Source organism: Anabrus simplex, chromosome 1 (assembly GCF_040414725.1).
Source record: "Anabrus simplex isolate iqAnaSimp1 chromosome 1, ASM4041472v1, whole genome shotgun sequence".
NCBI classification, from domain to species: Eukaryota; Metazoa; Arthropoda; class Insecta; order Orthoptera; family Tettigoniidae; genus Anabrus; species Anabrus simplex.
This window is the reverse complement of record NC_090265.1, coordinates 1,101,487,092-1,101,509,128: the sequence shown is the minus strand read 5'-3', so window position 1 is coordinate 1,101,509,128 and position 22,037 is coordinate 1,101,487,092. Positions and strand designations below refer to the sequence as shown.

At 40.4% G+C, this 22,037-nt stretch overlaps 2 protein-coding genes across 6 annotated transcripts in view; one reads left to right on the top strand and one right to left on the bottom strand.

Moving 5' to 3' along the window:
• LOC136876526 (protein mono-ADP-ribosyltransferase PARP14) overlaps positions 1-14,915 on the bottom strand; it is a 41,915-nt gene extending 27,000 nt beyond the window's left edge. The window contains exons 1-2 of the mRNA XM_067150555.2: positions 14,799-14,915; positions 8,231-8,474 (exon numbers count right to left, since the gene is read on the bottom strand). Coding sequence (XP_067006656.2) covers positions 8,231-8,474; positions 14,799-14,800 — 246 coding nt within the window. The 5' untranslated portion in view covers positions 14,801-14,915. The remainder of the gene's footprint in view (positions 1-8,230; positions 8,475-14,798) is intronic.
• Positions 1-22,037, top strand: part of LOC136858058 (band 7 protein AGAP004871) — a 493,935-nt gene that overhangs the window by 172,781 nt on the left and 299,117 nt on the right. The window lies entirely within an intron of this gene.

The window sequence follows — 22,037 nt, the reverse complement described above, 5'->3', positions numbered from 1 at the left end:
GCAGCGTGATATCACAAGATGGAAATTTGGATGGAGAAATTGATTTAAGAATACAGCAGTCTGCAAGTTTCTACCAGTGTGTGAGGGACGTTATATGGAACAAAGATGTGCCAATGAAGTGCAAGAAGGTTTTATACTCGTCCTATTATAAACCTATACCGACATATGCTTTAGCAGCCTGGACATTAACTAAGTAGAACAAAGGCAAGATACAAGCAGCTGAAGTAAGGTTCTTGAGGAGCATACAGGGAAAGACAAGACGAGATAGAATACAAAATGAGGAAATAAGGAGAAGCGTGGGAGTGTGTAAATTTCAAGAAGAGATTGATATAGCAAAGCTAAAATGGTTTGGGTGCATGATGAGAATGCCAGGAGAGAGAGAATACAAAAGAGAACATTCATGGATACAGAGACTGGAAAGAGGCCGAGGGGACGGCTTAGAATGAGATGGAGGAGCTCTGTTTTGGACTGTATTGCAAATAGAGGAGTCGATAGCAGTAAAGTACTAGAAGAGGAAAGGTGGAAAGATCGAGTAAGGTGGAGGGCTTTGGTACACTACATTACCCTACCCAGAGAGAATCTGGAAAAGGGAATGGATGAAGAAGAAGTTTGACATATTGCAGATGCAGCTCCATAATACAATCTGCAGAGCTGCAGACCCACGAGAAGGAAAGATATAATATACAGCGATTAGCAATCCAATCCTTCATGTTGAGTGTTGATATCAAGCCAAAGATCGATACCCATACAGATACTGGTAATCTGGCAACCCTGTTTAGATCTGTGAATACAGAACATTAGGAGAGCACCATTAACTACAGCTTTTTTTCTGATAAGTGGCCAAGAGTCGCCCATAAGGTTCAGTATAAAGTGCACGCCTTGCAGTATGGCTGGCCTATTCTCATGTGTGTCGCTGAGACCATAGAGTTAGTAAATAATACACTAGAGTTAGCACCAGCACCACCGTCTGTGAGAGAATCACTGCAACAAGTGAGCATGTTGAAATCTCAGCTGTTTTGTAAAATGCTCCCTCGACTGTACTCATTAGTGTAAATAGAGAACTTCTAAAACTGTGTGGATATTGATATGGTTTAAAATTCTTACTTGTTAACATTCTCAGATACTACAGTATTAGTTGTGATGCTTCTGTTCAGTAGAAATAAAGCCCAAATGGCTTCAATACAGGAGAAATCTATGATAAAAAGAGGATGGTTGTGATTAACATAAAATGAATATACTGTTCATGTAGTCTTCAAACAACGTACTTTTAAGACTGGGGAGATCTATATTCTCTATCTTTTGTATAAATGGCCAGGACTTAAGCATAATTCTATCCAACAACCGAAAACATGAAGTGAATAAGAGAATTCTTAGGCCTACAAGTAATCATGAATATGTTTCTCTGCAATGGCACTGAATTCTTTCGAGTTAGGTAGTCATGAAAATGAAAACAAGAACATTAGTACCATCAGATGATGTTCCCTCTCCCTTAAGAAAGCATTCTCCCAAAGATGTGTGCAGGTCTCGGAACCTCTGTAAATATGATGAGTGTGTAGATTTTTTTCGATAAGTGGAAGAGAGGCTTTATTTTTTGTAACTTTTTTTTTCATACAAGACAGTTACTTATATCGTCGATGTTCCTCTAAATTGGGGTCTTACAAATACCGTATTGAAAACGACCGTGAAAGGGACATAATTGACCTGGAGGAAAACTACAACCCGGAGGAAAGTACTAGTAACGTTTATGGAAAAATAAATAAAAGGAAAGCAGACCAACAAAGAGAAACGAATCGCAGGAACTTAGAAGATACCAGAGGATTAACAACACAAGAAACCCTTGAACACAAAGAACACTCACGGAAGGAATCAGTACGAGGTACGAGAGAAGGAGTTACGAGACTGAAAGTGGCGGAGAGAATTGCCTGGTTATACATAGGAAGACTAGACCCAGACACTACCGAGGCCGATATTGTAGACTACCTAACAGAAAACGAAGTGAAGGGTAGAATTTACTGTGATATAGTTAGTGAGAAACCCGGCTCAAGAGCATTCAAAATAGGGATTCCAATGATTGATCTTGAGAGAGTTCACAAAAGTTCCTTCTGGCCTTTTAGCGTGTTCTGCTGGCCCTTTCGGCAACCCTGGAAGTTTATAGGCTTGCAGCAACGCTATTAACATCATGAACTGGAATGTTGAAGGATTAAGAGGTGCCCTGAACCTACTGACGAAGAACACAATAGTAAAGTACGATATCTGCGTATTGACAGAAACCTTCATCATAGAACATAATAGCATCATTATACCAGGATTCTACCACTATGAGGTAACAGCAAAAATGCCTGGAGGAAGAGGAAGACCATCAGGAGGAGTCTCAGTATTGGTTAAACCCCATCTCTCCCCCTGTAAACAGCTAATGGGAGAAGATGACATACTCGTAATACGGACTAAGATTGGAGTAATTTTGGCAGCGTATTTCAACCCCGAATGCTCCGCAATGGATATTGTTGACAGTCTCGGCATAGCTTTGAAGAAGATAAAAAAAGATGAGAGAATTATATTAGCAGGCGATCTAAACTGTGCCATAGATAAGCAAAAAGGGAAAACCGGAGAAGTTGTGGAGTTCCTACAATCACAAGGCCTACAGCTGCTAAACCGACAATCCGACTGGACGTATGTCTGTCCAAACGGAGGGAGTACTATAGATCTCATCTTTACTAAGGGATTCAAGATAGTTGGCCCGGCTAAACCAGTTTGCTCAGAAGAAGCCGTCATGAGAAAACACATCCCGGTAAGCACAGAGATCATCTCAAGTATAAGCGAGACTAAAGAAATAATGAAAGACAACACACTTGGCAAGAAAATTGACATTGGGAAAATAAAGGCTGAGGCTACTCAAAAACGATATATCGAGAACTTGATAGAGAAGGAAAATTTAGATGAAGCAGCTCTCTCCCTAGAACGACTCGTTAAGGCAGCGGTATTACCGCGATCTGAAAGGAAAGGAAAACCCTGGTTTGACAAAGAGTGTTACTTACAAAGAAAACAAACGATAGAGTCACTCCACAAGGCTAAGAATATAAAAACTACAGAAGTACTCGAGGAATATAGAGCCAAAAGAACGGTGTACAAAAAGCTCTTGAAAAAGAAAATAAGTGACAACATCGAAAGAGAAAAACAGAAAATTATAGAGGAAGCCAAGAGGGATCCATATAAAGCACTACGCCCCAAAGAAAGAAGATTCCAGGCAAACATACCGATGGAAACTTGGGAGGAGCATCTGCGCAAGGTCATCTGCTCAAAGGAAACCAGGCCTCAGTTCAGACAGTCAGAGTTCTGTCATGAGCCCCAGCCTTTGACAACAGAAGAAGTAAGTTGGGCCATCAGTAAAGCTAAGCAAAACAGGGCTCCAGGTACAGATGGTATTAGGAATGAGCATATCAAAAAGACAGTGACAGAAACTATATCTATATGGACTGCACTGCTTAATAAGTGTCTAGAACTAGGCAGAATACCAACACAATGGAAGAAATCCACAATAAAGCCTTTATACAAAGGTAAAGGAGACACAGACGACCCTAACTCCTACAGAGGAGTAGCCTTAAGAGTCCACAGGCCTAAAATTGCTAACAAGAGTCCTGACCAAGCGAATAGAGGAAATGATAGATCCATTGCCACCCAACGAACAGTTCGGGTTCAGAAAAGGAAGGTCCACTATCATGGCTATGGAAAATCTGCTAGGACACATCAAATCTACGTTGGAAACACTAGGAGGAAAACTCTACGTGATATTTGTAGACTACTCGAAGGCTTTCGATTTAGTGAACAGGGAGATCCTAGTCAAGAAGCTGGAGAAATTGACCAGAAGATCTAATATGACGACGCTTATATCAAATATACTAGCGGAAAATTATGTGCAAATGGACGATGGGATAGGCGTATCAGAGTGGATACCACAGAAAATAGGGGTCCTCCAAGGAGATCCACTGAGTCCAATCTTGTTTAACGCCTTCACATGCGATGTAGGGGTAAAGATAAAAGAAAGTACCAATGCGAAAATGTATATCTACGCGGATGACATGGCGATCGCTTCAGAGAATATCGATGAACTGCAACGAGCTATGGACCTTCTCGTGGAATAGGCAGAAGAAAATGAAATCTGGATAAACGAGGACAAAACAGAAATGATGATTTTCAGGAAGGGCGGTAAATTCGCGGAGGCTGACCAAATAATGTGTAGAGGATCGCGTCTAAGAAGAGTAAATCATTTCAAATATCTAGGGCTAACTCTGCAAATAAGTGGGCATTGCTTCCAAATACACATCAGATCCAGGATGGTTGCTGCGATCAGAGCAATGAACGACATAGGGAATATATTACCCTTATTGCAGTAGGAGACAACCATGCAGCTATTTAAGGCAAAGGTAATACCGATGCTGACATATGGTCTCGAACTCATAGGAGAGTACCTTACTTATAAACAACTGGAGGAACTGGAGAAAATCAAAGCTCGCTACCTCAAAAGGGTCCTGGGAGTATCAAAGTCAACCCGATCGCGGTTGGTATATGAGCTAACGAGGGAAACGTACCTGATAAGAGGACCTTCGGAACGAGCTGATACTGCCAGTTAATGCAGCATACGAGAAGCTTCTACAAGATCTGAAAGCCAAGAAAATGGAAATTTGGGATTCCTTCTACACTACCGAAGCCATGATGGACAGAAGGTGGATGGGCACAAATTACCAGCTGCGCCACATCGCTACAAGAATGGCGGTCCATGGTTTCCATTTTAAGTTGTGCTCAGGGAAGAAATTCCATGACCCAAGTGATCAGTGTGTGTGCAAGCTCTGTGGTCAAATCTGCGGGCGATATCATATACACGAATGCTCCGAGAGAGAAAGTGCTCAATTAGTGAATTTGTGAAAGCCTGATAGTGATAGTGATTTCCGCCCGAACTAAGCAGGTATGGATGTATATATATGATTGTATTCTTGTTTTATGGCCAGTGGCTGCATTAAAACATTATTATTATTATTATTATTATTATTATTATTATTATTATTATTATTACAAATTTAGATGTACGTCTGCCTGTACTTTATCTGTACATTTTTGGGAACTTTATACTGATAGGACATGGAGTAAAGCGTTTCTGTGGAGTTGGAGGACGGATGCACACGAGCTCAGCTGGTACTTCCCTTATACAATACGAATTTAGAAGTGTCTATTACACTTACTGCGATGGACTGAGCATCACAGAGCAGAACTACAAACATAATTCAGCACGAACTGCCACTGATGTATTGTGAATTCATCGTATGGGATCAGTCTTATATCAATGAAGGGGGATAACATGGTGTCCAAAAACAGTCACCACAAATGAGAATCATGGACCACTTCTCTAGCAGTTTTACAATCCCCCAGCATGGTTGAGTCACTTATCCTTCTGCAACAATTCTGTGGAGACTATCTAATATCTTGTAGAACTCCATTCCTGTACCCTTTCTGCTCCCCAGATCTCACGAACCCGGATAACCCACCTACAGATAATACCAAATTACACGAGAAGATAATGTCATTTTTGTGTCCTTACAGCGACCTTGCCTAATTTCAATAAATACAATAGTCCTTATTCTTATTCTAGGGCCATCCACTGTAATTCTACATACGTCATACAATCCGATATTCCACCTAATTTTTAATAAGAAATGTCAACTTTGCACCAATTAGACGATCTTTATATCATCTTACTGGATTTCCTACACATGCTCGTTGATCGTCTTTTTTCTACTAGAAATAACATTGTGCACCTAATTATCAGCTTTAACCAATGGACCTGAATACTGCATGTCAGCAGCACCCTCAAGAAGAATTTTAATACCAAGTATTTGCTTTATCATCTCATGTGTATAATTTTAAGTTTGTTCATCAACAACTTTTGAATGTTTGTGCTCGGAACAATCTAGAACAGCCTCACTATTTTAATTTATGTATTCGGCAACCCGATTTATTTCAATGTGTTATTCTGTCCTTGTTTTTTTTTTTTGTGCTTTTTCTTGAATATTTTATGGCTGAAGATGTCTACAAGTTAGACGAAACATGTCCCGTCTTATTTTAAATGGTGTTGTTTGAATAATTAGACAATAAACTTTTGGTAATGTAAAGGTGGAATATTGACTTAACCTTAAAAGTATACGTACGACAATACGGACTTTACAATGAAATTTATTTTATGTAATGGTCAAGTTTGTTCAATTTCAAAACATTATGAACAATGTGTGATGTGATGGTACATATTTTGAACAGATAATGCACCAACACAATTTAATAACATTACAATGTTATCGAAACCAACTTTCAACCTATTAGGTCATGTTACGTACAATTAGTACGTGTTGAAGAGATGTTAAGTACAAAACAAAAATGGTCAACCGGACACCAGTGGGATCTAAACCCACAACCAGTGGCGGCCGGTCAGTACGTGCTACCGGGCTCCAGCACGTAGCTTGGAACTGTAAGGAATATTATTTATGTACAGTACAATTATCCTGGTGCCTTTTCGTTGTTTTGAGTACGATATGAATTTGTGTTTTGTGAAAATCAGGACGAGATCTGTCGAACACCTAGCGCCGTTCTCCCGGGGAACAAGGCTCGTGCTCATGTGAAGTGAGCCCTTGCTTATTGCCTGAAGGAAGCAATACGCAGGCGCAGCCAAGCTTGCAACACTCCCCCTAGCCGACGGAGTATACCATAAACCGGGATCAACTTTCACTGATCCCGTCTATAGTTACTTCCTCTCCCGCAAGGGGGTAGAAGTGCTCGATGTCTCCTGCTACCCGGGGCGTAGCGAGGGATCCAGTCGGCCGTGCTTATGTTGAACGTGGTGAGCGAATCTGCCACTAGAGAGTAGCATCGTCTGGGCTCGAAAGTAAAGCGTAAGTGGAGGCAATCTATCTCACACATGCTTATTAAAATATCCATCTTCCTTTTGTGTCAAAAATAAGGAATTCGTAGGTGAGTCCAAGAATCTTTGAGTGACTCTAAATGTTATCCCGCATTACAATGTAATTTACTCTGGTGAAATGAAATAGCGTATGGCTATTAGTGCCGGAAGTATCCGAGTACATGTTCGACTCGCCAGATGCAGGTCTTTTGATTTGACTCCCGTAGGCGACCTGCGAGTCGTGATGAGGATGAAATGATGATGAAGACAACATATACACCCAATGAGTGTTAAAATTCCAGACCCTGCCGGGAATCGACCCCGGGATCCCTGTGACCAAAGGCCAGCGCGCTATCCATTTAGCCATGGAGCCAAACATTTACTCTGGTAATAGGAAAGGTCTCAATGAATCAGTTGGCAGCTCTTTCAGTTGCTTTGTGTGGTTTTTAATCTCGCGGCTATATTGTTGGTGCGTGTTTTTTCTGTCATTGTGTTAGTGCTAAAGTTTATACGGAGATTTGCCAAGTTATTTATCCACTGCAGTGTATATAAAGTGAAATTAAATTAGTGTTCTTAGTGGGGATCTATATTCCCACGATTCTATTTGCACTGATGTAAGTTGCGCCATTAGGTTAGTAAAAACAATATTTCTCGAATGAATTATTTATCTCGTAGACAGTTGTCGAATAATTCATCTGCTTCCAAATTAATGTTGTTTTTGTTTGTTCTGAGTTATAAATTGTGAGAAAAGTTGTATTATTATTGTTATTATTATTATTATTATTATTATTATTATTATTATTAATATTATTACCAAGTTTGAAGTATGCGTTGTTCATCATGGCAATATACAGATTTAAAACAGCGTATTTAGCTTGTTTCTTGTAGCACGTAGGACGATTTTTTCACGAGCCGCCACTGCCCACAACCTCCCGATTTCGCGTCGGTTGGTCTACCAATTGAGCTATGGTCGCCTAGACCATCTTTGTTCTGTTGGAAAGGATCTAAGCTACAGGTCTGGCACTACTGCCAGCATACTATAGAGTGCGTTTAAGTTGCCCGTTGATGGCCAAGTCAATGAATATTGAATTTTCACAATCGGACACCTGTCCAGTTGGCCATTTATGTTCTGTACTTAACATCACTTCAACACGTACAAAGTCGGTTTCAATTGCAATGCGGTCGTGAAAATTTGATATACATTTCAATGTTGTTTGTATTGCCACATGTGGTATAAAGATAGGAATAGCCTATAAAAAGGAACACATAATATGAATTATTCATACATACTACATTTACATATCCATTGCGAAGTTCCAACTGTTCTTTTCTCAGAAGGTATCTTCCCAAACTATAAGGATTTTGCAGTCGTTCGATTCGTGAAATTTTCATTCCAGAAAATTGCGTGGATACTTTCTCGTATTCAGGATCATCAGAACCCAGCTCGAATGTGTGGTACCGTGAAGTACTATACTCCGCCGGTTCCCATTCCTGCGGCTTAAAATTTGATATCACCTCATTTAGAAGCGATGACCTGCAACATACAAAGCATCAGAGGTCTTACCATAACTATAAAATAGGATACAGTGTTGTCAGCCTTTTGCATAGTTTTTTCTTAGCAGTTTAATGGATTCCAATCAGTGTTACCAATAGGGGCTGTGCTGATTCTGCTAGAATTCCACTAGCTTCTTCAACATTTGTTTTGTTTTATTTTATAATAAATAAATGAATAAATAAAATGTGTAATGTTACATATTAGTTACCCAAGTTGGAACGAAGTTTAACAGGACATAGAACTGCTGCTGCATGGGAGTGGTGGCAGTAGCACAACAATAGTTAAAAGAGAGTTTGATCTACAAGAAACATACACTGAAACTTAAGCACATTATAAAATCTCGCCCAGGAGACCACATAAAATTCCTTCATGGGCCGTATGTTGAGCACCCCTGCCTTAGTATATCAAATGCAATTTGAATTACTGATGCTTGTGTTGACACAGATTTGCAACTAAAGACAGTTTTATTATTTTTACTTCTCAAATCAATTTTTAGCCAAAATACAATGTACCTTGTTATGAATCTGTTCAGTTAATCATGACAGTCAAGTACCGGAATTGCAAAAGTTTTGTTCTTCGCTTTAGATGCCAAAAACTTTATTATGTCAATAGACTTACTTTGCGACATAATATATTAATATAGTTTAAAAAACAATTCTTCAGTTTCTAATACAAACTGAAATGTGTCTATATATGAATTAGGCAAGCAGCAACTTGCTGTTGCAGGCCTGTTCAGTGAAGCAAATGTTGAGTTAAAAATTAGAGCAATCTCCTCTGTACCTGTCACTGCATCATCTGGTAGATTAGAACATGGTATATATATATATATATATATATATATATATATATATATTTTTTTTTTTAAGAATTATTTTTCTATCCTCTCGTACCTGTTCCTACATATGCAGCTCAAGCGTACCTAATGAAATAAAATAACATGCCATTCGCTGCAGCAAACTATATTGCGGGTGCTTAGATTACCTTTAAAATGCATTAAGTATCATGGACATATTACATATAAACATTATTTTGCTAGTTGCTTTACGTCACACCGACACAGATAGGTCTTATGGTGACGATGGGACAGGAAAGGGCTAGGAGTGGGAAGGAAGCAGCTATGGCCTTAATTAAGGTACAGCCCCAGCATTTGCCTGGTGTGAAAATGGGAAACCACGGAAAACCATTTTCAGGGCTGCCGACAGTGGGGTTCAAACCTACTATCTCCCGAATACTGGATACTGGCCGCACTTAAACGACTGCAGCTATTGAGCTCGGTTATAAACATTACGCGGCAGTAGGACACCACCCTTCTCTTTTAACCACGGCAGCCCATTGCTTCCTTCAATATGGGTCCCTGGGAAATACCTTCATGATAAATCCTTTTTCTGGCCTGTTGGCACAACCAAATGCAAAACAACCTGGCATTTTCACCAACTTTGTGAACTGAGACCATTAAAACAACATGTTTACAATACAGTGCTAGGGAGGAATATGGCGGATTGAGCGCAATTCTAGGTGTAGCCATTCAGAAATCAAACTGCCTTGGCAGCATTGTATCAATATAGTCACCTCAGCCATCGGTAGGCATGCACAGCCCTGAGTCAGCAACATGGGGCAGTATAAGCCAATCGAGGGGAAGAGACTAGCGCCAGTGTGCACAGGTATTTCTAGCACGGATACTGCTCTTAAAGTGGGCAAAGTTTGAAACCCATGATATAGTAAGTCAATCACTGTTCGTCACACAGGTACTTTTAAACTACCATTATTTCCAGAATCCTGCCAGATAGACTTAACTCTGTGATCCTGAGTGACCCAATATACAAGGTGTCCCCCTATTCAGAATGGTTTGCGAGATAGAACACATTTAATGTGTTGGACTAGTGGTGCACACGTATGTGTCTAACCCACCCAACCTCCTTGATGTTTTGAAATGGGTACAAGATTTACGCATGTAATGTTCTCCGTACACGTGTTCGTGGGACATTGATACGTGCAGAAATTTGTCACATACTGGTAGTAGGACTACGCTGCTTCAACAGCAGCAGGAGCACTACCATCGCAAAAGCCATAAACATCTATACCAACATCTATATCATAAACATACACCATATCTGCATATTCTTCATTAGTGTAGATGTGTTGCTTTTTAGCCAGCGCGTATACAAACACAGTTAACCAATGCTTCTCTCTGATATACTCTTAATCCCTCACACTACTTTACTCACAACACACCAATGACAACTGCACATTCAACAGGCTCATTTAATGGTAAAGATATCCTAAGCAAAGAGGTTGAAAGCAAAGAGGTAGGTTGGGCTAGAATAAAATGTCAGAGGTTCCGTGAGTAAGACACATACATGCGCGCCACTAGCCTAAAAACAAATGTACATTCAGTGGGTTCTATCTTGGAAATCATTCAGAAAAGGGCATATATATATATATATATTTTTTTTTACGAACCGGCTAGCCACAGTGTTGGACCATATAGACTTGACGCCTTAACTATTGTGGCCTCTGGTTGGGCTTTATACGTTGCTGAATGGTGAATCATATCTGCTTGCTGCCCCTTTCACTTCACCGATTTCTCAGAAAGGTACCTGATCATCTGTAGAACTTGCCGAATTGTAAAATATTTTCCTTCAGTTGGCAGCTAAATCTTTTTGTTTTGCATTGAAGTGAATTACACACGGATTAATAAAACTTGTACTGTGTAAAACAAAACTAACAAGCATGTATTAGTATGTGGCTAATCGGGCACTTCAACAACCTGACTTAAATGGGAATTTCTACCCAAGACAAGTGATAATCTCTTCGCCTCTCATCGCAAGCCCATCCATATGGGAAGCAATATCTCGTGCTCTCTAGGGATGTGGATTACCAAAGTTTTTATGTAAGGGTTGTAGAAGGTATTTCACAATTTTCGAGCTGAGTGCTGAACATCTTGATGTTCCGAGTATTCTCATGAATTGAAAGGTCGGATGTTATTTATATATGTTGATTACAAAATGTAAATGCATAAAAATGAAGTAATAATGCAGAACAAAGAATGACTTTAAAAAAATAATTTAATATAATGGATTGCTGAAAATGACAAAATAATAAGACGTTTATAAAGAGACCTAAGTGTAGAATGGTGTCAAAGTTCTTTATGGGAAAATCAGATGATCATAAATTGCCCTATGTATTATATGTCTCTCGGTCATGGCCATCCATCAGCGGTAGCTAATTTCAGATAAACGCCAGCCATAACAGCTTACATGGTTGCTAGGTAACACTGTCCGGCAATCCATCCATACATCACATCACAGCCTACAGGTTTGCTAGGTTACACTCCATCACATATTTTATTATGTAACACTATTATTCGTTACACACATTTTTCGATGACCATGAACTTAAAAACATATTAATGTTAAAATGATAAAAAAACTGACTTAATAAATATGTATTTCTGAAATGAGGGGGCTTTGATCAGGATTTATGTATAAGTTAGCAATGTGTATGGTGTACCAATTAAAAAAATGATATGTCATCAAAAGTCAGGTTCTGTTCATCAGTAACAATCTAAAACCGTTGGACAAGACAGGTATTTTAAAAAAAGAAGTCAATCCATAAACAAGATGAACTCAGCATTGAGGATATGCAGTCTCTTCTATACAGCACTGTAAACATCATGAGTAATTAAGGCATATAATAATAATAATAAAAATAATAATAAAAAAGATGAACACTTGTTCAGAAGCAATAAAATTGATTCTTTCATAGGATATTCAGGTGCCTCAAGTATGGAGCAGTTCCTGATGTATTATGAAGCAGTGGTAACTTAATGCCTAGTTAGAATTAAAACAATTAGGAAATGAACAAGATGGCAAATTAATTAAGTGAAGGCCTCTACGTTGAGGTTGGCTGAGTGAAATAAATTATTTTGCCGCCCGCTTAAGGTGATAATGGTTTTGGGATCGCACCTGAGTATGGGTAGTTGGGATCTAAAAGTATGTTAACATGGGCAAAGAAGTGGGAGATATATAGCACACCTTGTTAGAGGAAAGTTCCGAGATAGCATTGCTTTATAGTACATGGGTTGTGTGTCTAGATGGACATATCTCTTATGTTGTTGTCATTGTTACATTTCAGTGAGTAGCATTAATAAAATAATATAATATGCTCACACTCAAACCTTGGACACATTAGTGAAATGTTAAATACTGATACAATGCCATACTTAAAAGTAATTAAATATATACTTTTATTTCTATAAATACTGTACAAAAATGTGGCTTATTCATTGGCGATAGGCTACATTGCTTGCTGAATAATTTTTAAGGATCGTTTTTATACTTTGGGATTACTCTCACAGTGGTGGCAACACACTTGCTGACTGACTGACTGAAAATCTTTCCTAAAATAATCTATAGAAACATCACTAGAGCCCGAATGTTTACGCACTCAAAAGTTGTCAAAATAAGTAAAATAGGCACTTCAGATTTTTGAATAGGCAATTTAAAACAAAATCAGTATTTATATATACATGTACATAAGAACATAATGTGCAGATTGGCCATATAAATATGTTTTCCTACTGTCATGGTATGATTTGCAAATATTTGCTCTCCTAAGGTACACTTAAAGCTTCGAACCTCAGACCTCGGAAGAAACCGCTAACTACCGTAGTAAATTACAAACTGTAAGTTATTAGGCAAGCGTCACTTCATATTTCCACCACACTGTGCTACAACTCCTTGTTTATTAATATGATACAGAAATATAAATTAAAATATTGTAACTCAGATGCACCGCGGTGGCAGTTTCCTACCATGTTGGCCTGAGTTTGGATCCCGTCTCCCCTACGACTAAAATTGTCTTAGCGAAGAGGCACTAAACCTCAAACTAAGAAGAAAAATTAATTAAAATCCCACTGTTGGCTATCATATAGAGGGTTTTCCATGGTGCTGGGAGGTAACATAGGTCAAATTATGGCTGCTTTCGTTCCAAGCTTAGCTCTAATTAATGAATCAACATTACACTGAAACCATAGCAACACAGGTTGTCAAACTTCATCAAATTGAATATGTAAACAGAACTCCTTGGTGGTGGTGGTGGTGGTTATTGTTTTAAGAGCAAGTACAACTGGGCAGCCATCCTCTATTAACAGTAATCAGAGGGGAAACATTCAAGGGATCTGATACTTCAAAAAAATGAACGTACCGGCCAAGGAAAGACAGGGGCCACGAATGGCGTGATTTTTTTTTTTTTTCTTTCACATTTTGCTTTACGTAGCAACGATACAGATAGATCTTATGGGGACGATGGGATAGGACAGGGCTAGGAGTGGGAAGGAAGCGGCCGTGGCCTTAATTAGGGTACAGCCCCGGAATTTGCTTGGTGTGAAAATGGGAAACCACGGCAAACAATCTTCAGGGTTGCCGACAGTGGGATTCGAACCCACTCTCCCGACTGCAAGCTCACAGCTTGCGCGATCCTAACCGCACTTATCGGTGGGCGTGAAAATGGAAGACTCGCTAGGCCTTGAATGCTCTAATACCGTCGGAGTAGGAAAAGAACGAGAGTTGAACAAAGGAGGCCGGATAGGACAGATGCAAGTGAGGAGCCTGGCACAAGTGGAAACAATGCAGGACTCAGCTAAGGACCCTGTGGTCGCCAACCAACTGAAGTTAAGAGCCCCTGGGACCACAGAGCTCCTTCCTTCTGCATTTACGATCGAAGGAAACAATCAGTTGATATTATCAATAATCTTGGTAGTACCGGCATCGTAGGCTATCGTAATAGGTAGCTAACAATGTAATGCGGTAAATTTTGAACGTTATGAAAATGCAGGAGTAGGTATAAACCTAAGAGTTATATAACACCAACTGATGTTATTATGCAGGGTCTCAGATAATATTAATAATATAGGTATCGAATTCGATGAAGATTGTGAAACCAGGTAAGAGATATCACCCAGTAATGCCCCGATAACAGTCAATTATGGAGAAACCTCTTTAGTGATTTCAGCTCAAAAGGATAGGCACTAATCGGGTCAATAGATTCAGCCTTCAATAGTACTTCACGTCACCCAATAATTGTGAACCATCTAGTGAGAATTAATATTTCTAAGACTTTCAATCACAAGACCGCATTGGTGTTTGAATTTCGTTAATTAAATCACATTTGAACACGATAAAATTAAAAAATGAATATGAAGTTCGGAAAACCGAAGTTTTTTATTTCATCGGAACTAGTTCCTCCTCTAAAAATATTCCTAATATAACATGCACTGTTTGGTAGGTACTGTAATGTACTTACATCTTAAAATCCAACAAACTGAAGTAATAGTTCGTTAACGGATCACCTTCATCAAACGGAGTAAACTGCACTTAGCAAGTACGCGTCGTCAAGTGCAAGCTGCAAATTGCGCAGTGCATATAAGAGGAAATAGCGGCACTGGTATCGAAGAAATGCAGTACTTCCCAGGCTAGAGACGGCGCGCGCAGCTCACAAGCTTGCCAACATGAGCGAGTGTAAAGGTGTTTCGTTCTAGCGGAGCGGTAAGTTGAGAACTTTACTTACTTGCTCGTGCAAATTCACGAGCTTAAATGAATCTACCATCACTCCAGACAAAAAAGTATTCCGTTACGCTTCCGTAACTTGTAATTTATTTCGACCTTGAATAACACAGTTCATTAATGACGCGGTGATCACGTCCTGCTGTTTCGTATCGAACCGAGGACACTGGTTAGAAGACAACGAGGTTTTAGAACATTTCATCTCCTTGTCAAGAAAATAACCAAATGCCGCCCTGACGTATTTTTGAAAAGGTAGCAACGTTTATATTTCATTGGCGATGTTAATTTTTATCTGCAACTATTAAAGAAAATTATAGTCATGATACAGGCTTACCTGCGTTAGTATTAATACTGATGAGCGAGTTTTCTGGTATCGTCACCAATATATTCTATAAAGAGAATCTAATATGAAAACTTTGTATATATAGACTACGTATGGCTGAGTGGTCAGTATCTTGACCCTTGGTTTTCGGGGCCACGGGTTCGAATCTCGACCGGGTCAGCACATTTTAATCGTAAACGATATTCACGGCCTCTAAAGCCTTAACTGCAGAATTCCAAACTTTTAAAAAGTAATTAATCAGGTTATTTTTGCTATATGAGTCCGCCTGCTGGCCATGATAGTTAAGGCGCCAAGTGCTTGTGGTCGGACGCCATGGTTAGCCAGTTGAAGTCCCGTTTGTCGGAAGAAACATCATCAGAATGTTGGCCGGCAGGGTAGGAGAGGTGGCAGTGTACAATTTCTAATCACTAGATTGCGTGTCAAAAGCCCGAATTCAGTTCCAGACCTCTTCGCAGTGTTCATATGGAGTGAGGGTATATGACGCTGTTGATGGTGATTCGTCCGTCGGATAGAGACGTTAAGTCTTGGGCCGACCCATTGCTACTATTCGACAAGAGTAGGCTATGTGCCGGAACCGGGTTTCACCCTCTCCCTACTATCATGTATCACGTCGTTCACTTCATACCGAGCTCGATAGCTGCAGTCGCTTAAGTGCGGCCAGTATTCGGGAGATAGTGAGTTCGAGCCCCACTGTCGGCAGCTCTGAAGATGGTTTTCCATGGTTTCCCATTTTCATACCAGGCAAATGCTGGGGATGTGCCTTAATTGAGGCCACGGCCGATTCCTTTCCACTCCTATCCCTTTCCTATCCCATCGTCGTCATAAGAACTATCTGTGTCGGTGCGATGTAAAGCAGGTTGTAAAGAAAATACATTTCATCCCATTGACTCCTCTGTAGAGATTGGAGTCAGGAAGGGCATCCGGTCGTAAAAACTGGTCACGAAAATTCATCTCACTTCGTACCCGACCCTGTAGAGCAGGGCCTCTCAGGTGCAAAAGACGACGTCGCTTGGTTGACCAGAGTACAGACCCCACTCCTCGATTTGGAACAATAGATCTGTCTCTCTCTTTCCCCACGCCTGTCTCGCTCGCTCCGCCTGTCTCCCCCTTCCTCACTTGCTCCGTAGCGCTCCAAATCCGAGCCGAGCTTAACCGAGTAATCCAGAGACGAAGCGTTGGTCCGAGCCGAGCCGAGTGGGATCGATGCACTGTGCACAGGAACTCTTCGCCTCAGTTTGCACGCGTGGGATTGTGGGTGTTTGTGAGGCCCTGCCGTAGAGCATCGGAACAAGAGTTGGACATACAGTACAGATTATTTGTGCTAAATGATGTAAGAACTCATTGGGTTCGTATCAAGAGGCAATGGGTGGAGTTTATTCATCTAATTAGTATAACAAATATGACCTTCACGAGACCCTAGCTGGGTGTGGCATTGCTTCCATTTATTTGTCCAAGATCTGCCTGTTATACTATTTCCAAATCGACCTTCCTTGATCTTCTCTTCTGTAACGTCTGTTGTATGGGGCTTGTGAGACCAAGAGAGTCATTTCTCTCTGTCATCCTTTTCTTTACCATTCTTCAAGAAGTCAGTAATGTTCTTCTTCGCGCATATGGCTGATATAGTACAGGCCTTTCAAATGTATTAATCTGTGTATCAATAAATCACTCATCTCAGTAGTTACCAATCTCTCTCCCGTCGATCACTCACCTAAACTCGGGCCACATTCATTGTACTATGTATAGTTGTGGAATTTCAGAATGTTCTCCCCAGCAGCAAATACAATTTCATATTATTAGGTAAGTGAAGGGAGAGAAGCAGCATCTAAATCTTATGCTCTTTTTAGCTGTACAGTGCTTCTGTGTATTCGGTATATGTTGTTTGGTTCACACGGTAACGAAAAGTAAACACAGAAAGTAATTACCAATACAGAGTTTGACACTTCCAGTTCAAGAGTTATAACGCGGAAATCATCTTATGCAAGCAAATATGACCTTAGAAAAGACGAATTTATAATCCAAACATTTTTTAAAAAATTGCTTTATATCACACCGTTACAGACAGGTCTTATGGCGACGTATAAAGGGCTGGGAGAGGGATGGACACGGTCATAGCCTTAATTAAGGCTGGTGTGAAAATGGGAAACAACGGGAAACTATCTTCAGGCCTACCGACAGTGGGGTTCGAACCCACTATTTCCCGAATACAAGATCACAGTTGCGCGACCCTAACCGGATGGCCAACTTGCTCGGTCAAACATTTTAAAATTAAATGTAGCTTCTTATTAAAAATCACAATTGCATTTTTTAAATTCTTAACCTAATTCTTTAATATTGCGTTTCAGAATATGCTCATTTACAATTTGCTTTACGTCGCACCGACACAGATAGACATTATAACGACGATGGGATATGGAAGGCCTAGGAGTGGGAAGGAAGCGGCCGTGGCTTTAATTAAGGCACAGGCCCAGCATTTGCCTGGAGTGAAAATGGGAAAGCACGAAAAACCATCTTCAGGGTTGCCGACAGTGGGGTTCGAACCCACTAGCTCCAGGATGCAGAATATGCTCATTCAAATAGACACTGACATGTCACTTTTCGTTTATGTTCTATCAAAGAGATTCGTAGGGAGTTCCTACCTGTGAGCAAGTTTGGTAAGAAAATCACATAATAAAATTTAAAATATTAAAAATGCATTCATGTGCAAAAAGAATTATGCACAATGAAGGGATCACACGAGTACAGCGAAGGTAGTCACACAGTATCATCATAGGTTGGCTTGTGTCCCACTTGCATGTAATGCTGATGGCTTGTGCGGAAGTGCCACTAGGGGGCGTGTATGTTCCTCCCTTACCCGTAGGTGCAAAACATCGAATAAGGCTTTAGTAGCAATGTAAGCCACAGAGCTAACACGCAGCATGCCCCGACGGCACATTCGACAAGCCTTTGACGAGCTAGCTTCGGTCCATCAGATCGTCACTGCATATTAACTTACTAAACTGTTTAAATTATTTTCAGTAAAATGTAAGGCAATATTTTACGCAGTTATACTGCTGTATTCTTCTGAGAGGAAAATTTTCGTCGGAGAATATCCTGACTTCTTTATTTTGTAAAGTTATGTTTGTATTTGAGTTATTGTGTGCCTGCGCAGCACTAATAATAATATACCGGGAAGGAACTATGATTATCAGCTGGGCTTACATAGTCTTTAAAAGAAATATCTAAACTCTAAACTAAGAAGTTGTTTAACTATGTACACTTTAATTGATCTTTAATGATTCTTTTCTGAATTTCTCCAGGGGCGCAAGAGCTGAGTGACTTCATCAATGACTTTTGAAAGGAAAATTCACATCCCTGTTGTTTGCATACAACGTTCCTGAACTCCAGTATGATCTATGTTATCAACAGTCACGCAAAACTTATTATTATTTTTATTTGCTTTACGTCGCACCGACACAGATATGTCTTATGGCGACGATGGGATAGGAAAGGCCTAGGAATTGGAAGGAAGCGGCCGTGGCCTTAATTAAGGTACAGCCCCAGCATTTGCCTGGTGTGAAAATGGGAAACCACGGAAAACCATCTTCAGGACTGCCGACAGTGGGACTCGAACCCACGATCTCCCGATTACTGGATACTGACCGCACTTAAGCGACTGCAGCTATCGAGCTCGGTCACGCAAAACTATAAGCTTGTTTGCCTTCTTTGTATTTCCTACGGTTCTATACTATACTCAAAAGGTGTTTGTAAAACGGAATCTGGCTGCTTACACAGCAAGTACAGGAAACACATCAGAAGAAAAGATTTTTGAAAATTGCTACTATGAACAGGTTAAAAATCTGAATCCAGGTACGAAGGAGATGTAAACAAATGCACTCATACTACAGGTATAGGCTGTATTTAAACATAAAGGCCCTTTAGGCCTGTCACAATTAGACGCCGCCCACGTCCACCACATAGCTACTGTACATAGGTCACCCAACGTTCCTCAACCGACATCATGCTCAGCAGGTCTGCCGGAGATTTAAAATATGTGGTCACTCAGCCTCTTCAAATCAATCGAGGTGGGTTGAAATCCCATTCCTTGAACTGGCTCTCCGCGAGGCACTACTCCGCAAAGTGAATACCAAGATGGTACCAAACTCTAGGCTACGGCCACTTGTTTCCAAATCCTAGCTTATCCCTTCTGGGTTTATACTGGCTTTGTGACGGCAGTATGAGGCGAGAGCCCCCACTTAACTACGTGGGGATAGACCGAACTGCCGGGAGCCAATTTGGCGGGTTCAATCTCAGCTCAGTCCAGTGATATTCGAAAGCGTTCAGATACGTCAGCTACCTGCTGGTAGATTTATTTGTATGTAAAGGAAATCTTACTGGACAAATTTCTGGCACCTTGATGTTTGGGGTCGCTGGAGCCATCCAGGTTCATTTTAGTTTTGGCCTAGAGTTGGCCGTGCGGTTAGGGGAGCGCAGCTGTGAGCTTGCATCCGCGAGATAGTGAATTCGAACCCCACTCTCGGAACCCCTGAAGATGGTTTTCCGTGGTTTCCCATTTTCACACCAGGCAAATGCTGGGTCTGCACTTTTTTTTTTTTTTTTTTTGCTATTTGCTTTACGTCGCACCGACACAGATAGGTCTTATGGCGACGATGGGATAGGAAAGGCCTAGGAATGGGAAGGAAGCGGCCGTGGCCTTAATTAAGACAGCCCCAGCATTTGCCTGGTGTGAAAATGGGAAACCGAGGAAAACCATCTTCAACCATCTTCAGGGCTGCCGACAGTGGGGTTCGAACCCACTATCTCCCGATTACTGAATACTGGCCGCACTTAAGCGACTGCAGCTATCGAGCACGGTTGTACCTTAAATAAGGCCTCGGCCGATTCCTTCTCACTCCTAGGTCTTTCCTATTCCATCGTCGCCGTAAGACCTATCTGTGTTGGTGCGAAGTAAAGCAAAATTATATTTTTAAAAGTTTTGGCCGGGGTTTTAAAGCCGGATGCCCTTCCTGATGCTACGTGATTTTTGAGAGGAAAATCTCAACCCAGGATCGGCCATGATTCGAACCTCAGCCTCCCTCATGGGAAGGCAGCAGCTAAGACACTGAGCAAGCCCACCTTAATTATAATAGTAGTAGTTTCGCTGGTTTGAATGACTCAGATACTTGATCGTAAAAAAAAAAAAAAAATCCTGCAGGACAAAATTTTCGTCATCTCGGCGTCTCCATAAGCCTAAAAGTAGTTAGTGAGACGTGAAACCAATAACATATATTATTAATAATAATGTTATATGCTTTACGTCCCACTAACTACTCTTAACGGTTTTCGGAGACGCCGAGGTGCCAGAATTTAGTCCCGCAGGAGTTCTTTTACGTGCCAGTAAATCTACGAACATGAGGCTGACGTATTTGAGCACCTTCAAATACCACTGGACTGAGCCAGGATCGAACCTGCCAAATTGGGGTCGGAAGGCCAGCGCCTCAACTGTCTGACCACTCAGCCCGGCCTATTATTATTATTATTATTATTATTATTATTATTATTATTATTATTATTATTAGTAGTAGTAGTAGTAGTATTCTGTTCCTATGATGAATGGTCAGCGTAACTGGTCTTCGGTTCAAAGGGCCCCGGGTTCGATTACCGGCCGGCCGTGGATTTTAACACTTGTCTTCATGTACGTGTGGCGCACCATACTAACAACCACCACAGAAACACGCCATAGTGATTGCATCCCTCTGCATGGGATTGGCGTTAAGGAAGGGCATTAGACTTTAAAACTGAGCCAAATCCACACAAGTGCCGACCCCAGGAAAAAATGGGAGTTCAGGAAGAAGAGATTATTATTATTATTATTATTATTATTATTATTATTATTATTATTATTATTAAAGAAAATTACCTTCAATTCTGGGAACAGCATTTTTTGTTCACAGTTCAATTATAGATGCAGTCATTGATTTTCGATCATATTATTATTATTATTATTATTATTATTATTATTATTATTATTATTATTATTATTATTATTATTATTATTATTATTATTATTATTGCATGTGAACTCTACTTCAAATGTTAATTTCCGCTGTTGACAAACAATTAAATTTGGGATCGTTCCTTTCCTTGAGTTGTCGGTAACAAGACCGAAGTACAGTCGTGCTATAATGTTTGGAGTGTATCACTTGTCAGGATAAGTTGACTCCTATTCTTCGAAGAAACGTCATTGCAGGAAGTTGTGCAGTAAGTGGGAATTAAAAATAGATTCTCTACCGGTATGGAGTCAGACACACATGGTGTCAGGTTCGCCAACGCCATTGAATGAAAAGTCCCCAACTATTCACTGAATGAACTTGTGAAGACTTCTTGACTTTAACACTTCATAGACGTTAGATTTTTCTTTTCTTTTTACGGAATGAACCTGTGAAGGCTTGTTGACTTTGCACTTCCTAGACAGACGTGAGATTTTCCTTTTTTTTTTTTTTTCCTTATCAGAGCTATTCACGAAACGGTGTGCTGCGTAAAGCTGTGTGTCCGCGACGTGAAATCCAGTATTAACTGATATAAAATGTCAATAATAAGATATAATTAAGGCTATCTCCGTACAGACCACGAAGGCCTGAAAAGAGTTGCACCATATCG